This window comes from Propithecus coquereli, unplaced genomic scaffold (assembly GCF_000956105.1).
Source record: "Propithecus coquereli isolate 6110/MARCELLA unplaced genomic scaffold, Pcoq_1.0 Scaffold289, whole genome shotgun sequence".
In the NCBI taxonomy this organism is placed as follows: domain Eukaryota; kingdom Metazoa; phylum Chordata; class Mammalia; order Primates; family Indriidae; genus Propithecus; species Propithecus coquereli.
In genome coordinates this window covers 627,268-639,534 of record NW_012148496.1, presented here as the reverse complement: position 1 = coordinate 639,534, position 12,267 = coordinate 627,268, and the positions used below count along the sequence as shown (strand labels likewise).

Sequence of the window (12,267 nt, the reverse complement as noted above, 5' to 3'; positions counted from 1 at the left end):
TTAAAGGAAATAGCAGATGTTGCATGAAGAAAAATTATCTAGTCCTGAGTTCAGAAGACCAGAATTATTGTGTATTATACTGGGCAGTCCTTACCCTAAATGTCATTTGATTTATTTCTAAAATAGGAATAATAATGTAGTTGTGAGGATTAAATAATATCATATGACAAAATTTGATTGCTTTGAAAATGTTAAAATGTTATAAAAATGTAGGTCTTCATTGTTGTGAAGATTTAATTGATGCTTAAAGAAGACTGAAATTGTAACCTCAGTAAGGTGACGGATGTAGGATTAAAAAGGGGGCAGTCTGAATGGCATTTTGAAAAAAGAATTTGATTTTTAAAATTTTACACATTTTTAACTTGGTTATTAGGGAAAAGGGATATTAATCATAGAAATGGGAAAACAGAGGGAAATGAGTTTGGCTTTAAACAAACATTTCAGATGTGAGAAGAACATCGTTAGAAATGTAGAACTGTTGGTGACCCCACTGTGCAGTAGAAGTAAAAACAAACGAAATGTAGGACTGGAGCTTGGGTAGGACATCCCAAATTATGAACTCTGCACAGAAGTGATAGTTGAAGCCTTGGATCAGAATAGGTCACCAATTGACCAGAAAAAAAAAAGGTGAGTATATTAGAACACTGTATTTAGGTGGAAGAAGAACCTGGATAAAGAGAACAATCAGTTAGGAGCAGATCAGTGGAGACAGTGCAGTTCCACAGTATTCAAAAAAGAGGAGAATTTTTTGAGATGGAGACGAACCACATGATTCAGTCTAAATTAGTGAACATGAATATGTTTAGGACCTGGTTGGAATGGTTTGGGGCCTTTATCCAGCCTTGGTGCAGTGGTTGGACACTCGGTTGCTAGTGAGGATCCTAGTGCTGCTGCTGCAGCTTTAGACAGCAGTTAATGAAAGGTTCAAGGACCTAGGCAATAGGGATTTTTGTTCTGTTCTGTTTTTGAGTGGTCCTGAGCAGTTCTTTTGGGCAGGGGATTTGTCTGTGTATGTGCACACATATGTAATCTGAGTGGTTGTATGGCCTTGTCTTAGGTTTTGTTCCGTACATCTTCCATTTGTTCTTTGCATATGCATTTGTGTATATTTTCTGAAAGATTCTCTTCCTGTATTAGGCTTTTTGGCTTGCCTCGCCACTCCAGCTTCGAGAAGGCTGCTTTGCCAGGTTTTCTTCTGGGACTCAGTGTTGCACTTTCGTGGGAGTCTAATAAAGCAGGCTGAATGCTGTGAAATTAAGGATTTCAGTTTAAAAAATGAAATCTGTAGTTTTGTCTCCCTCACGCTAACCCCATCTGACTATGTCTATTGTCACGTTGTCCAAGTGTCAAATTGTCCTCAGAGAAGCGCTGACCAGATAATCGCCGAGGTCTGGCTAACGTGGCCAAGTGACCCCAGCATGAATTAAATACAGGAGATAATCGATACTCTTCTGATATTTTAAGGAAAAGTCTACACAAACAAGGCAATTATCTAAATGTTTCCCAACGTGGTCCTTTAGGATATGAAATATGCGACTTGTTTTTGTTATGAAGTTCCTTATTTCATTTGGAAACTTTAGGAGCAGGATGACTATCTAGATTTCCACCAGGAAGAGCCGCGCAGCAAAGGCAGTCCGGAGGCCACAGCGGCCGCTTCTTGATCCCTGGTGTTGGGGTTCGCTTAATGGAGGCCTGGAATGATGACTACCTCTCGGTTGCGGGGGAGCTGCTGCTTTTACACACACACACACACACACACACACAGCAGCAGCAGCCGCCGCAGCGCAAAATAAAGTACAAAACTCCAAGCCTTTACCTTTCCAAACACATCGACGCGAACCTGTCAGGTTGCGCCCCAGCTCTAACTCCGCAGAGGCAAGCAGAGGAGACTTGGTTACCATGGCCACGTAGGAAGCCTCCAGGACAGCGTTCTTCTTACCCTACGTAAGCACGCAGGTTCCCTAGCTCGGCAATCGGCTAGCCATTCCCGATAGCGTTCGGCGCTCGCTTCTCGGCCCCTGCGCCTGCGTACTACGGCTCCTGCCCGTCGTCGCGGCCCGGATCGGGAAGTGTCAAGCGGGAGTCAGGTTTCCCCGCCTCTGCCGCTGCCACCGCTGAACCCGGACCCTCTACCTAGTACCAGGCCCATCCGTCATGACGAACGGTGAGAGCTGGTGCCCCGAGCGGAGGGTGGGATTGAAGGAAGAGGGGGAAACGTGGCGGGCGGGGCCAGGACTGACGTGGTCGTTCTCCCCGCCCCCTCCCAGCCCGGCACCCCTTGGCCTCTCGGCGCCCCTAATTTCTGTTCCCTGTACCCCTCCACTGATTCCCCCTTCCTGTATCCATCTAGGACCCCCACCCCATCTCCCAGTGCCTTTCGGGCCCACACCTCGAGTTTTCGGTCCCTATCCTTTGCTTTCCCTTTTCTCTTTCCTAGAAGTTCTTTCTGGCCCTTAGGGCTGCCAGTCCCGGTAGAACTACTGCTGTTTAGATCCAGAGAAGAGAGAGGATCCTCCTCCCAGCCCACTATGTTCTCATACTTTCGGACAGTAGGCTTGTTGAAAGGACCAAGAAATCATAGAGAATATCAAATCCCACACTTTTGGGGGTAGGTGAATGTAGACCTCCCAAAAAGTTCTCCTTGTTTTGAAAAAATGCCGGGAAGCCTTTTCTTGTTTGATTCTTAAGTCCTGGCTGGGTGATCCCATCTGGAGCCCCTGGCTAGTGTTGTAAGGGGTGGACTTAGACATTGCCTCTTCTAAAGGATGTGGCAGCTGCCACCCTGTTTATCTGACCCAGTTTTCCAGGTCTCTTCAAACACTTTACAGACATGATTTCCAAACAGATCCTTTAGAGTCAGCCCACAGGGAAGGAGAAGAGAATGCCTTTTAGGCAGTATGATTTGAGGGGCTCAGGAAAGTATTTCTCAAAGGTATGTTGTCCATTGGCCAACAACTGAAGACTTAAATTTCATCTCCTTGTAAATGTTGGCATTGTCTGCAAAAACTTATGGACGAAAAAGAGTAATATGTAAGGGTATAGTTCCTCGAAAGAATTTCGTGTATTAATTTACTGGATTCTTTCTTATGTGACAGTTGTGAGACAGTTTTACTGGAGGAAGAGAGGTAGATAGTGTGGTCTAGAACTAGGAGACACTAGTTATACATAACATTCATTTGGACCTTCCTGGGAAGTCAGAAGTCTCAGGATACTAAACACAGTAAGAGAAGGGACATCACCTAAAGGAAGATTTAATCTAAACCAGGAAATAAGTGAGTAATGTTTTTTTTTGGTTTTTTTTTTTGAGACAGTCTCACTCTGTCGCCCCGGCTAGAGTGTAGAGTGCAGTGGCATCATCGTAGCTCACTGCAACCTCAAACTCCTGGGCTAAAGCGATCCTTCTGCCTCATCCTCCCGAATAGCCGGGACTAAAGACGCGTGCCACGTCACCCAGCTAATTTTTCTATTTTTTTGTAGAGATGGGCCTCTCGCTCTTGCTCAGGCTGGTCTTGAACTCCTGAGCTCAAGCGATCCTCCTGCCTTGGCTTCCCAGAGTGCTAGGATTATAGGCGTGAGCCACCACACCCAACCAAGAGAGCAATCTGACACATAGAAATTGCTGAATAAATTTTAGTCATTCTCCCCACTTCCCCCGTTTTTGTGGTCCAATATCTCCTCTTTTTTTGTGGTTAGTGATTCGTTGTGCTTACCTGTACAAGAAATAGCTTAGTTTACATATGTAAGAAATGGAATTAAGAGCTTAAAGCTTTCCCCTATGTAGAATCCTCAGACTTTTTTTTTTTTACAAGAATCTGTTGTTATTCTGGCAGAAGTTTGGTTTGTAAGTAGAATATCACGCATAAAATGTAAGATAAGTATAGGGAAACTGTAGTCATGTGGATTTTAACTCATGTAGTTTCCATTAAGCTTTATTTTTTGCCTTAACATATTCTTTGCCAACAGATGCAGATTTGACAGATTTGGCTAAATATCTAGTTCTCCTTTATCATGTATCATAAATGATTTATAACAAGAACATGTTTAATTCTCTGTGCTCAGTCTTTAAGGATTCTTATGCCTCTTTCAACCTATTGCCAACACTGGTCATTCCTGGGAAGCTAATTCTATCCACATAAACTGATGCACTCTGCCCAGGATTTCTAGTTTTTTGAATGGTAAGAGTAGGGAGCAGTGAATTTGTTCATCCCTGTTCCCTTCGGGATGTCTACAAGCAATTTTTGGAGAACAATAAAGTAACCTTCTTAGTCCTAGGACCTTGGCTCCCTCTTGACAAGTGTTGGCATTCCCGCTTGAGGTTATTATTTTGTTATCATACCACACTCTGTCCTTCTGAGAATTCTCAGGAGAATTCTCAACCTGTCACAAGCGAAATTCACACCAAAGGTTTTGTTTTCTTCTCTATGTAACAGTGTATTCCTTGGATGGGATTCTGGTATTTGGTTTGCTCTTTGTTTGCACCTGTGCCTACTTCAAGAAAGTACCTCGTCTCAAAACCTGGCTGCTATCAGAGAAGAAGGGTGTTTGGGGTGTGTTTTACAAAGGTAAGGCCATGTCTGGACAGGGAGAGGAGATTGCCATCTCTGGACAGTGTGGTGCTAGAAAGTGGGGGGTGGAATGGTCTGGGATTGTATTTGGTTTCTCTTTTAGAAAAAATCCCTGAGATCAGGTCTAAGAGTCTGCAAAATTAAATAATCATTTTCCAAACTTGAGAGAAGAGATAAATATTAAAGTTTGCTTTTATTTAAAAGCATGATTGTTTATTTTAGCATCCAAGTAATTTTAGTATTCTCCATGGAATAAAAGTATACAAATTAAAAAATTTTAGGCTGGGTTGGAATTCTTCCCTTCAGTGGAAGAAATATTTTCCCACTAAAAATTTTTATGATTGTCTGTAAAGGGTAAGGTTTGATTTAATTGACTCAGATGCTTTTTTACTTTTTATTTTGGGCACATTCATCTGGAATCCTACCTACCTAAACTTTTTTCAAAAAAGGGCAAAATATGGCCAGGAAAATGGCTCACACCTGTAGTCCCAGCTACTCAGGAGGTTGAGGAAAGAGGATCACTTGAGCCCAGGAGTTCGAGGCTGAAATGAGCTATGATCATGCTACTGCATTCCAGCCTTGATGACAGTGTGAGATTCTGTGTCAAAAAAACCCCAAACAAAAATGTTCCCAGGTCCTTGAGACCCTCAATAAGTCTCTGCATCTGTGACTAGAGATTTCAAAATATCACCTTGAAAATGAGGACTTTTGTGAAGACCAGGATGTGATTTCTTTTCTCTTTTTACTTTTGCCTGCTAGCTGCTGTGATTGGAACCAGGCTGCATGCTGCTGTGGCAATTGCTTGTGTTGTAATGGCCTTTTATGTCCTGTTTATAAAATGAATCCCAAAGTATCCAGCTCATCAATTGCCAGCCAAGGGGATGGGGATGAAGAACCTGTTGGAGGCCTGGACCCAGTGTAGGAGAGTTCAGCTAAAATCATCAGGATGACACCACAGTATCTGCCCCTGCCACACGTGAGGAAAACTCCTTATGGTCATGAACATTATATATGTTTCAGGGGACTCTACAAAGCCAACTTCTTTGATCTGTGTGTAAATCAGTCCTTGACAGAGTGCATATAATGTCCAGATAAATTATACCCCTCGGTGATAAGATTACATACCTTCTGCTTAAAAACCTGTCACCTATTTTGTTTTTCAGCCCCTCATCAGGATCTTTTCAAACTGAGGCTCGTTAGGGAAGGGAATAGGCTGTGTTCAGACCTCTTGGGAGGAGAGATAATTTTCAAGACTCGACTTTTTTTTACTGTTTGATTTGGATCTGGCAAATTGGGGAGGGAGTGCTGGGTGGGAAATAGGAGTTATGCAATGCCAAGAAATTGTTTGGCTTTGGGAATTTATCTTTCACATACCCATCTAGGGACATAAGCGACAGACATGGCCCTGTTGCAAAAAGAGAACAGATGAAGTAGCTGTGCTATGTGCTGGTTGTTCAAGAGTTTTGCCAAGAGAATCTGGGCCTACATAAAATTTGTGAATTATCTGTCATGAGACCAGAGAGCAGTGGCTTAGACAAAAAATTTTTGTTTGTCAGTGTCCCCAGAAGGAGACGTCACTCGATCAAACGGTATATGAAAATTAATCAACTCTTACTATTTCCTAAAGTCTTTTTATATTTCCTAAATTACTTCGTGCTAAATACTGTTACTCAATTTGTTATGCCACCACTAATCCCCTCTGGAAAATCATCCGGTTTTTTTTTTTTTACAAGAATCTGTTGTTATTCTGGCAGAAGTTTGGTTTGTAAGTAGAATATCATGCATAAAATGTAAGATAAGTATAGGGAAACTGTAGTCATGTGGATTTTAACTCATGTAGTTTCCATTAAGCTTTATTTTTTGCCTTAACATATTCTTTGCCAACAGATGCAGATTTGACAGATTTGGCTAAATATCTAGTTCTCCTTTATCATGTATCATAAATGATTTATAACAAGAACATGTTTAATTCTCTGTGCTCAGTCTTTAAGGATTCTTATGCCTCTTTCAACCTATTGCCAACACTGGTCATTCCTGGGAAGCTAATTCTATCCACATAAACTGATGCACTCTGCCCAGGATTTCTAGTTTTTTGAATGGTAAGAGTAGGGAGCAGTGAATTTGTTCATCCCTGTTCCCTTCGGGATGTCTACAAGCAATTTTTGGAGAACAATAAAGTAACCTTCTTAGTCCTAGGACCTTGGCTCCCTCTTGACAAGTGTTGGCATTCCCGCTTGAGGTTATTATTTTGTTATCATACCACACTCTGTCCTTCTGAGAATTCTCAGGAGAATTCTCAACCTGTCACAAGCGAAATTCACACCAAAGGTTTTGTTTTCTTCTCTATGTAACAGTGTATTCCTTGGATGGGATTCTGGTATTTGGTTTGCTCTTTGTTTGCACCTGTGCCTACTTCAAGAAAGTACCTCGTCTCAAAACCTGGCTGCTATCAGAGAAGAAGGGTGTTTGGGGTGTGTTTTACAAAGGTAAGGCCATGTCTGGACAGGGAGAGGAGATTGCCATCTCTGGACAGTGTGGTGCTAGAAAGTGGGGGGTGGAATGGTCTGGGATTGTATTTGGTTTCTCTTTTAGAAAAAATCCCTGAGATCAGGTCTAAGAGTCTGCAAAATTAAATAATCATTTTCCAAACTTGAGAGAAGAGATAAATATTAAAGTTTGCTTTTATTTAAAAGCATGATTGTTTATTTTAGCATCCAAGTAATTTTAGTATTCTCCATGGAATAAAAGTATACAAATTAAAAAATTTTAGGCTGGGTTGGAATTCTTCCCTTCAGTGGAAGAAATATTTTCCCACTAAAAATTTTTATGATTGTCTGTAAAGGGTAAGGTTTGATTTAATTGACTCAGATGCTTTTTTACTTTTTATTTTGGGCACATTCATCTGGAATCCTACCTACCTAAACTTTTTTCAAAAAAGGGCAAAATATGGCCAGGAAAATGGCTCACACCTGTAATCCTTGCACTTTGGGAGGCTGAGGTGGGAGGATTGCTTGAGGCCAGGAGTTCGAGACCTCGTCTCTGCAAAAAATTAAAAAATAATAATAATAATTAGCTGGGCATGGTGGCACATGCCCGTAGTCCCAGCTACTCAGGAGGTTGAGGAAAGAGGATCACTTGAGCCCAGGAGTTCGAGGCTGAAATGAGCTATGATCATGCTACTGCATTCCAGCCTTGATGACAGTGTGAGATTCTGTGTCAAAAAAACCCCAAACAAAAATGTTCCCAGGTCCTTGAGACCCTCAATAAGTCTCTGCATCTGTGACTAGAGATTTCAAAATATCACCTTGAAAATGAGGACTTTTGTGAAGACCAGGATGTGATTTCTTTTCTCTTTTTACTTTTGCCTGCTAGCTGCTGTGATTGGAACCAGGCTGCATGCTGCTGTGGCAATTGCTTGTGTTGTAATGGCTTTTTATGTCCTGTTTATAAAATGAATCCCAAAGTATCCAGCTCATCAATTGCCAGCCAAGGGGATGGGGATGAAGAACCTGGTGGAGGCCTGGACCCAGTGTAGGAGAGTTCAGCTAAAATCATCAGGATGACACCACAGTATCTGCCCCTGCCACACGTGAGGAAAACTCCTTATGGTCATGAACATTATATATGTTTCAGGGGACTCTACAAAGCCAACTTCTTTGATCTGTGTGTAAATCAGTCCTTGACAGAGTGCATATAATGTCCAGATAAATTATACCCCTCGGTGATAAGATTACATACCTTCTGCTTAAAAACCTGTCACCTATTTTGTTTTTCAGCCCCTCATCAGGATCTTTTCAAACTGAGGCTCGTTAGGGAAGGGAATAGGCTGTGTTCAGACCTCTTGGGAGGAGAGATAATTTTCAAGACTCGACTTTTTTTTACTGTTTGATTTGGATCTGGCAAATTGGGGAGGGAGTGCTGGGTGGGAAATAGGAGTTATGCAATGCCAAGAAATTGTTTGGCTTTGGGAATTTATCTTTCACATACCCATCTAGGGACATAAGCGACAGACATGGCCCTGTTGCAAAAAGAGAACAGATGAAGTAGCTGTGCTATGTGCTGGTTGTTCAAGAGTTTTGCCAAGAGAATCTGGGCCTACATAAAATTTGTGAATTATCTGTCATGAGACCAGAGAGCAGTGGCTTAGACAAAAAATTTTTGTTTGTCAGTGTCCCCAGAAGGAGACGTCACTCGATCAAACGGTATATGAAAATTAATCAACTCTTACTATTTCCTAAAGTCTTTTTATATTTCCTAAATTACTTCGTGCTAAATACTGTTACTCAATTTGTTATGCCACCACTAAGGGAAAAAGAAACTATTGAAGAAATAATTGTTTAATATATTAATATTTACAGTTAAAGTAGAAGAAATAAATCTAGTATATTGATTCATATACTAGTGAATTCATCTAGTATAAGAATTATAATGTTAAATGGAAGTTTTGTCATGTTCTAAAAGATACAAACTTATTTTTTTGTTTAAGTCTGGGTTGTTATGGCAATTTTTAGTTGATTACTTGTTTTTCTTGGCCAACTCTTAATTTTCTTCATATTGCAGTGCTCTTTAGGTGTCTCTGGAAATTCTGTTTACCGTAAGAACATGAGAAATTCAAATGAGAGAAGTTGTTGATATTCATTAGCATGTTTGGACAGGACAGAGGATCCATGAATAAAATGATAGTGTTTCCTGAAGTAAAGGAAAACAAGAGGTTTGCAGTTTAGATTGAAGGGCTTTGCCATGGAGTAGAGTGACTCCTGAGCAAATCATTTTAGATGATTTAACGTTTGAAGGGAAGACTTCTCCATTCCATCCTCCTTATATCTGCAAAAGGATCAGCTGTTGGATTTATGAAGTCTAGAACTTCTCTATTTTAAAAAAAAGCAGCTCTAAAATTAAATTATTATAAGCAAGCACAGATACAGGTCTTCCAGTTGAATTGTCCATTACAGTAAAACTTAACTGTGGGCAAGTTAACTGTGGTTGACTCCTGTGTGGCAGTAAATTGTCTTTTGTCTGCTTCCTCCAAAAGAAAGCTGCTGGGAAGTTTAGATTCTGAAATTGCAGTCTAGTGCTTTGAGGGTTTCTAAAAGTATAGAAAGTCATCAGTGAACACTACATGTCTAATCATCTCAGAGTTGTGGCTGTTATCTCTTCAGGAATTGGTCCACAGGGTAAATTTCAGTGATTCATGTATTTTCCATTGTCATTTCTGAGGACCTTTCACATGAGACAAAGGAAAGCCAGTGGAACAAGAAAGAAGAGTTACACCTTGTGGGTGTGAGTGTGGGACCTGTTGGTCAAAGGGAATGTCCCTCCCTGGAAATAGGTTCAGCATGTTTTGCACTTGTTATTTTGTAGCTTTAATGACGTTTGTTTTCTAATAGGGTTAATGTCTCTAAGCTTGGTGCTTAGAGTTGCTTCATATTTTAAACTAGTTCCATTCCACAATTCTAGTTCAAACCAATTTTTACAGCCTCCTGGGTGGGTCATCTTGACTTAAACTCTTGAGTTGTTATATTTCGAGATATCATCATACCAGAATGTACCAAAAAGTGCACAGGCGAAGGTAATTTATAGCAGGAAACAAATACACAGCTTATTTCATTTTTTTACTTTATGTAAGCAGATAAGCAGAAACTTGTTTAACTCATTACTTTGGTTGATATTTCATATATTTTCGAGTAAAAATTACAGGAAGTTATTCCGCTGGGGGAGTGTTTTAGGGGTGGAGGAATGGGGATAGCAGTATTGCCTCAGATTCCAACTGGCATCACCATAAACACTATGCCAGGGTGGAATGAAGTCAGCTCCTTTTTATAGTTGAAACACAATTTTTTATTCACCATTGTATGCACAAATCCTTGAAAATAAACTTTCCTTCCCTATGATCTTTGTCCATTTTATTTGTCACGTGCCGAATTTATTGAAATTTTTTCAATACTCCCCAGGGATCTGCCCATAGCATACCTTTTTATTAATAGTTCACATTAGTGAATACCATCATTCCTATTTTCATATATATGAATGAATAGGTTTCGAGGTGTATTAAATAAGGTAGCGCTCCCAATACATTTTATCTATCACTGCTGTTAAAATACAAGTATCTTCTGCTGTGATCATGCAACTACACTCCAGCCTGGATGACAGAGCAAAACTTTGTCTCACAAAAAAAAAAAGAAAAAAAGAAAGAGGGAACTGAGACATTAAAATTGTGATCTCTAACCTGAGAGGAGCTAATTCTACTTACATAATCCCTATTATTTTTCACTCATTCTGGAGTTTGAAAATAAGATGTTTTAATGGACGTGAACATAAATGAAAGTTTCAGCATTATGACTGCCACAGCATCAAATTCTGGGCAGCCAGAGAGGACTGGGATATGCCTTTCCTACCTTTACCCATTTCACAGATATCCTGACTATCTAGTCTTTGGGTTTAAATACTCTGTTTCTCACCTTACCTTTCGGTAAAATCATGTTTGCCTTCGCCCTTAGGAGGAGCTCCTGGGGGAGCCGATGCTCTGCTTGGTAGTGACCGGGGATTGCTGTCTCCATGGGAAAGAAGTCATTGACCTATAAATCTCCTGAAGTTGAACCATCTCATATCCAGAAATGGAATATTTAAAAATTTAAGACCAACAAAAATAAAGTCAAGATCAAAGAAAAGCTGTTGATACAGATTAAATCTGTAGCTTACACAAAGATCGAAAGGCAACCACAATTCTGTGTTGTGGAAATTAGTCCCGCCTCGCCCTGGGGCCCGGGTTCCCCTCCGAGCCGCGCGAGGGCAGCAACGCGCGCCCCGGCGAAGCGCCGCCTGTGCGCGGTGGGTCCTCCCAGAATCCTCCAAGGCGCAGGAGGGGCCGGAGGGTTTAAAAGAGGTTGCGCGCTTCCGCTGCCTACGGGAGGGAGAGCGGCCTGGGGCGAGGTTGTGTGTGCGGTGCTGTGGCGGCGCGTGGAAGGCGCGTGTGGGCCGAGTGTGAGTGGATGCGCGAGCGTGTGCGTGCGCGCGTGGGGCGTGCTAGGCGAGTGTGTGCGCCCGCCCCTGCGCCCCTCCCCCCGCCTACACCTTGATCTTATTTGATCGGGTAGTGGCCCCAGCCCCGCCGGGCAGACCCGAAATGAAAAGCTCTCCTCCTGCGAAGCCCCCTCTTCGGGGCGCTGTGCAGCGAGGCCTCTTGGGCGGCGGCAACGCCGTGGTCTCCGAGGTCCCGGAGCGGGTCCTGCGGGGCCGGCGCTCAGAAGTGATGAATTGATCAGATAGACGAGGCCGGGCTTGTCCCGGGCCGCTGATTATCGAGGCGATTCTGATCTGAGCCCGGCCGCAGGACACGGCCGCCGGTGGCGTGGGGCCAGCATGCTAACGGTCGGCAGCGGGCTGGGGGCGAATGAGCCCTCGCCCTGCCCCCTGGAGCTGGAAGGTGACAGGGGCCTTGTTCACTCCTGCAGTTTTTCTTCCCTAGCTCCCTCTCTGTTTTTCTTTAGGCTCAGCTTCACTTACGATTCGTTGTATGATGTCAGCACTGGAGCTCCTAGGCCTAAAGGCACTATACAGCCTCTACTGCTAAGGGATATCTTAACATACGCCTATGTGTGTGTGCCTATACTCGTAAATGTGTCTATTAAGATAATATGAAGAGCTCGGGACCCCCCCTCCCCCGAGCGTTACTGAGTTAGAACTGGGGAGGCCTAGGAATCTG

The 12,267-nt window shown here is 42.4% G+C and overlaps 1 protein-coding gene and 1 long non-coding RNA gene across 2 annotated transcripts; both read left to right on the top strand.

The window, feature by feature from the left end:
- Positions 1-2,035: 2,035 nt before the first annotated feature.
- TMEM167B (transmembrane protein 167B) lies at positions 2,036-5,987 on the top strand. Its single transcript, XM_012648534.1, has 3 exons — positions 2,036-2,164; positions 4,431-4,562; positions 5,325-5,987. Exons 1-3 carry the CDS (start codon positions 2,155-2,157, stop codon positions 5,405-5,407), a joined length of 225 nt encoding a protein of 74 aa, XP_012503988.1. The 5' UTR covers positions 2,036-2,154; the 3' UTR covers positions 5,408-5,987.
- Positions 5,988-6,918: 931 nt separating this feature from the next.
- Positions 6,919-10,453, top strand: LOC105813752. Its single transcript, XR_001137669.1, has 2 exons — positions 6,919-7,051; positions 7,938-10,453. It is a non-coding gene; the product is annotated as an uncharacterized LOC105813752 (long non-coding RNA).
- The last annotated feature ends 1,814 nt before the right edge of the window (positions 10,454-12,267 follow it).

What these genes read in the sequence shown, in the direction of transcription:
- TMEM167B (XM_012648534.1), top strand. An exon ending in TTGGGGTGTGTTTTACAAAG is followed by an intron (nt 4,563 to 5,324) that starts GTAAGGCCATGT and finishes TTTGCCTGCTAG; the next exon opens with CTGCTGTGATTGGAACCAGG.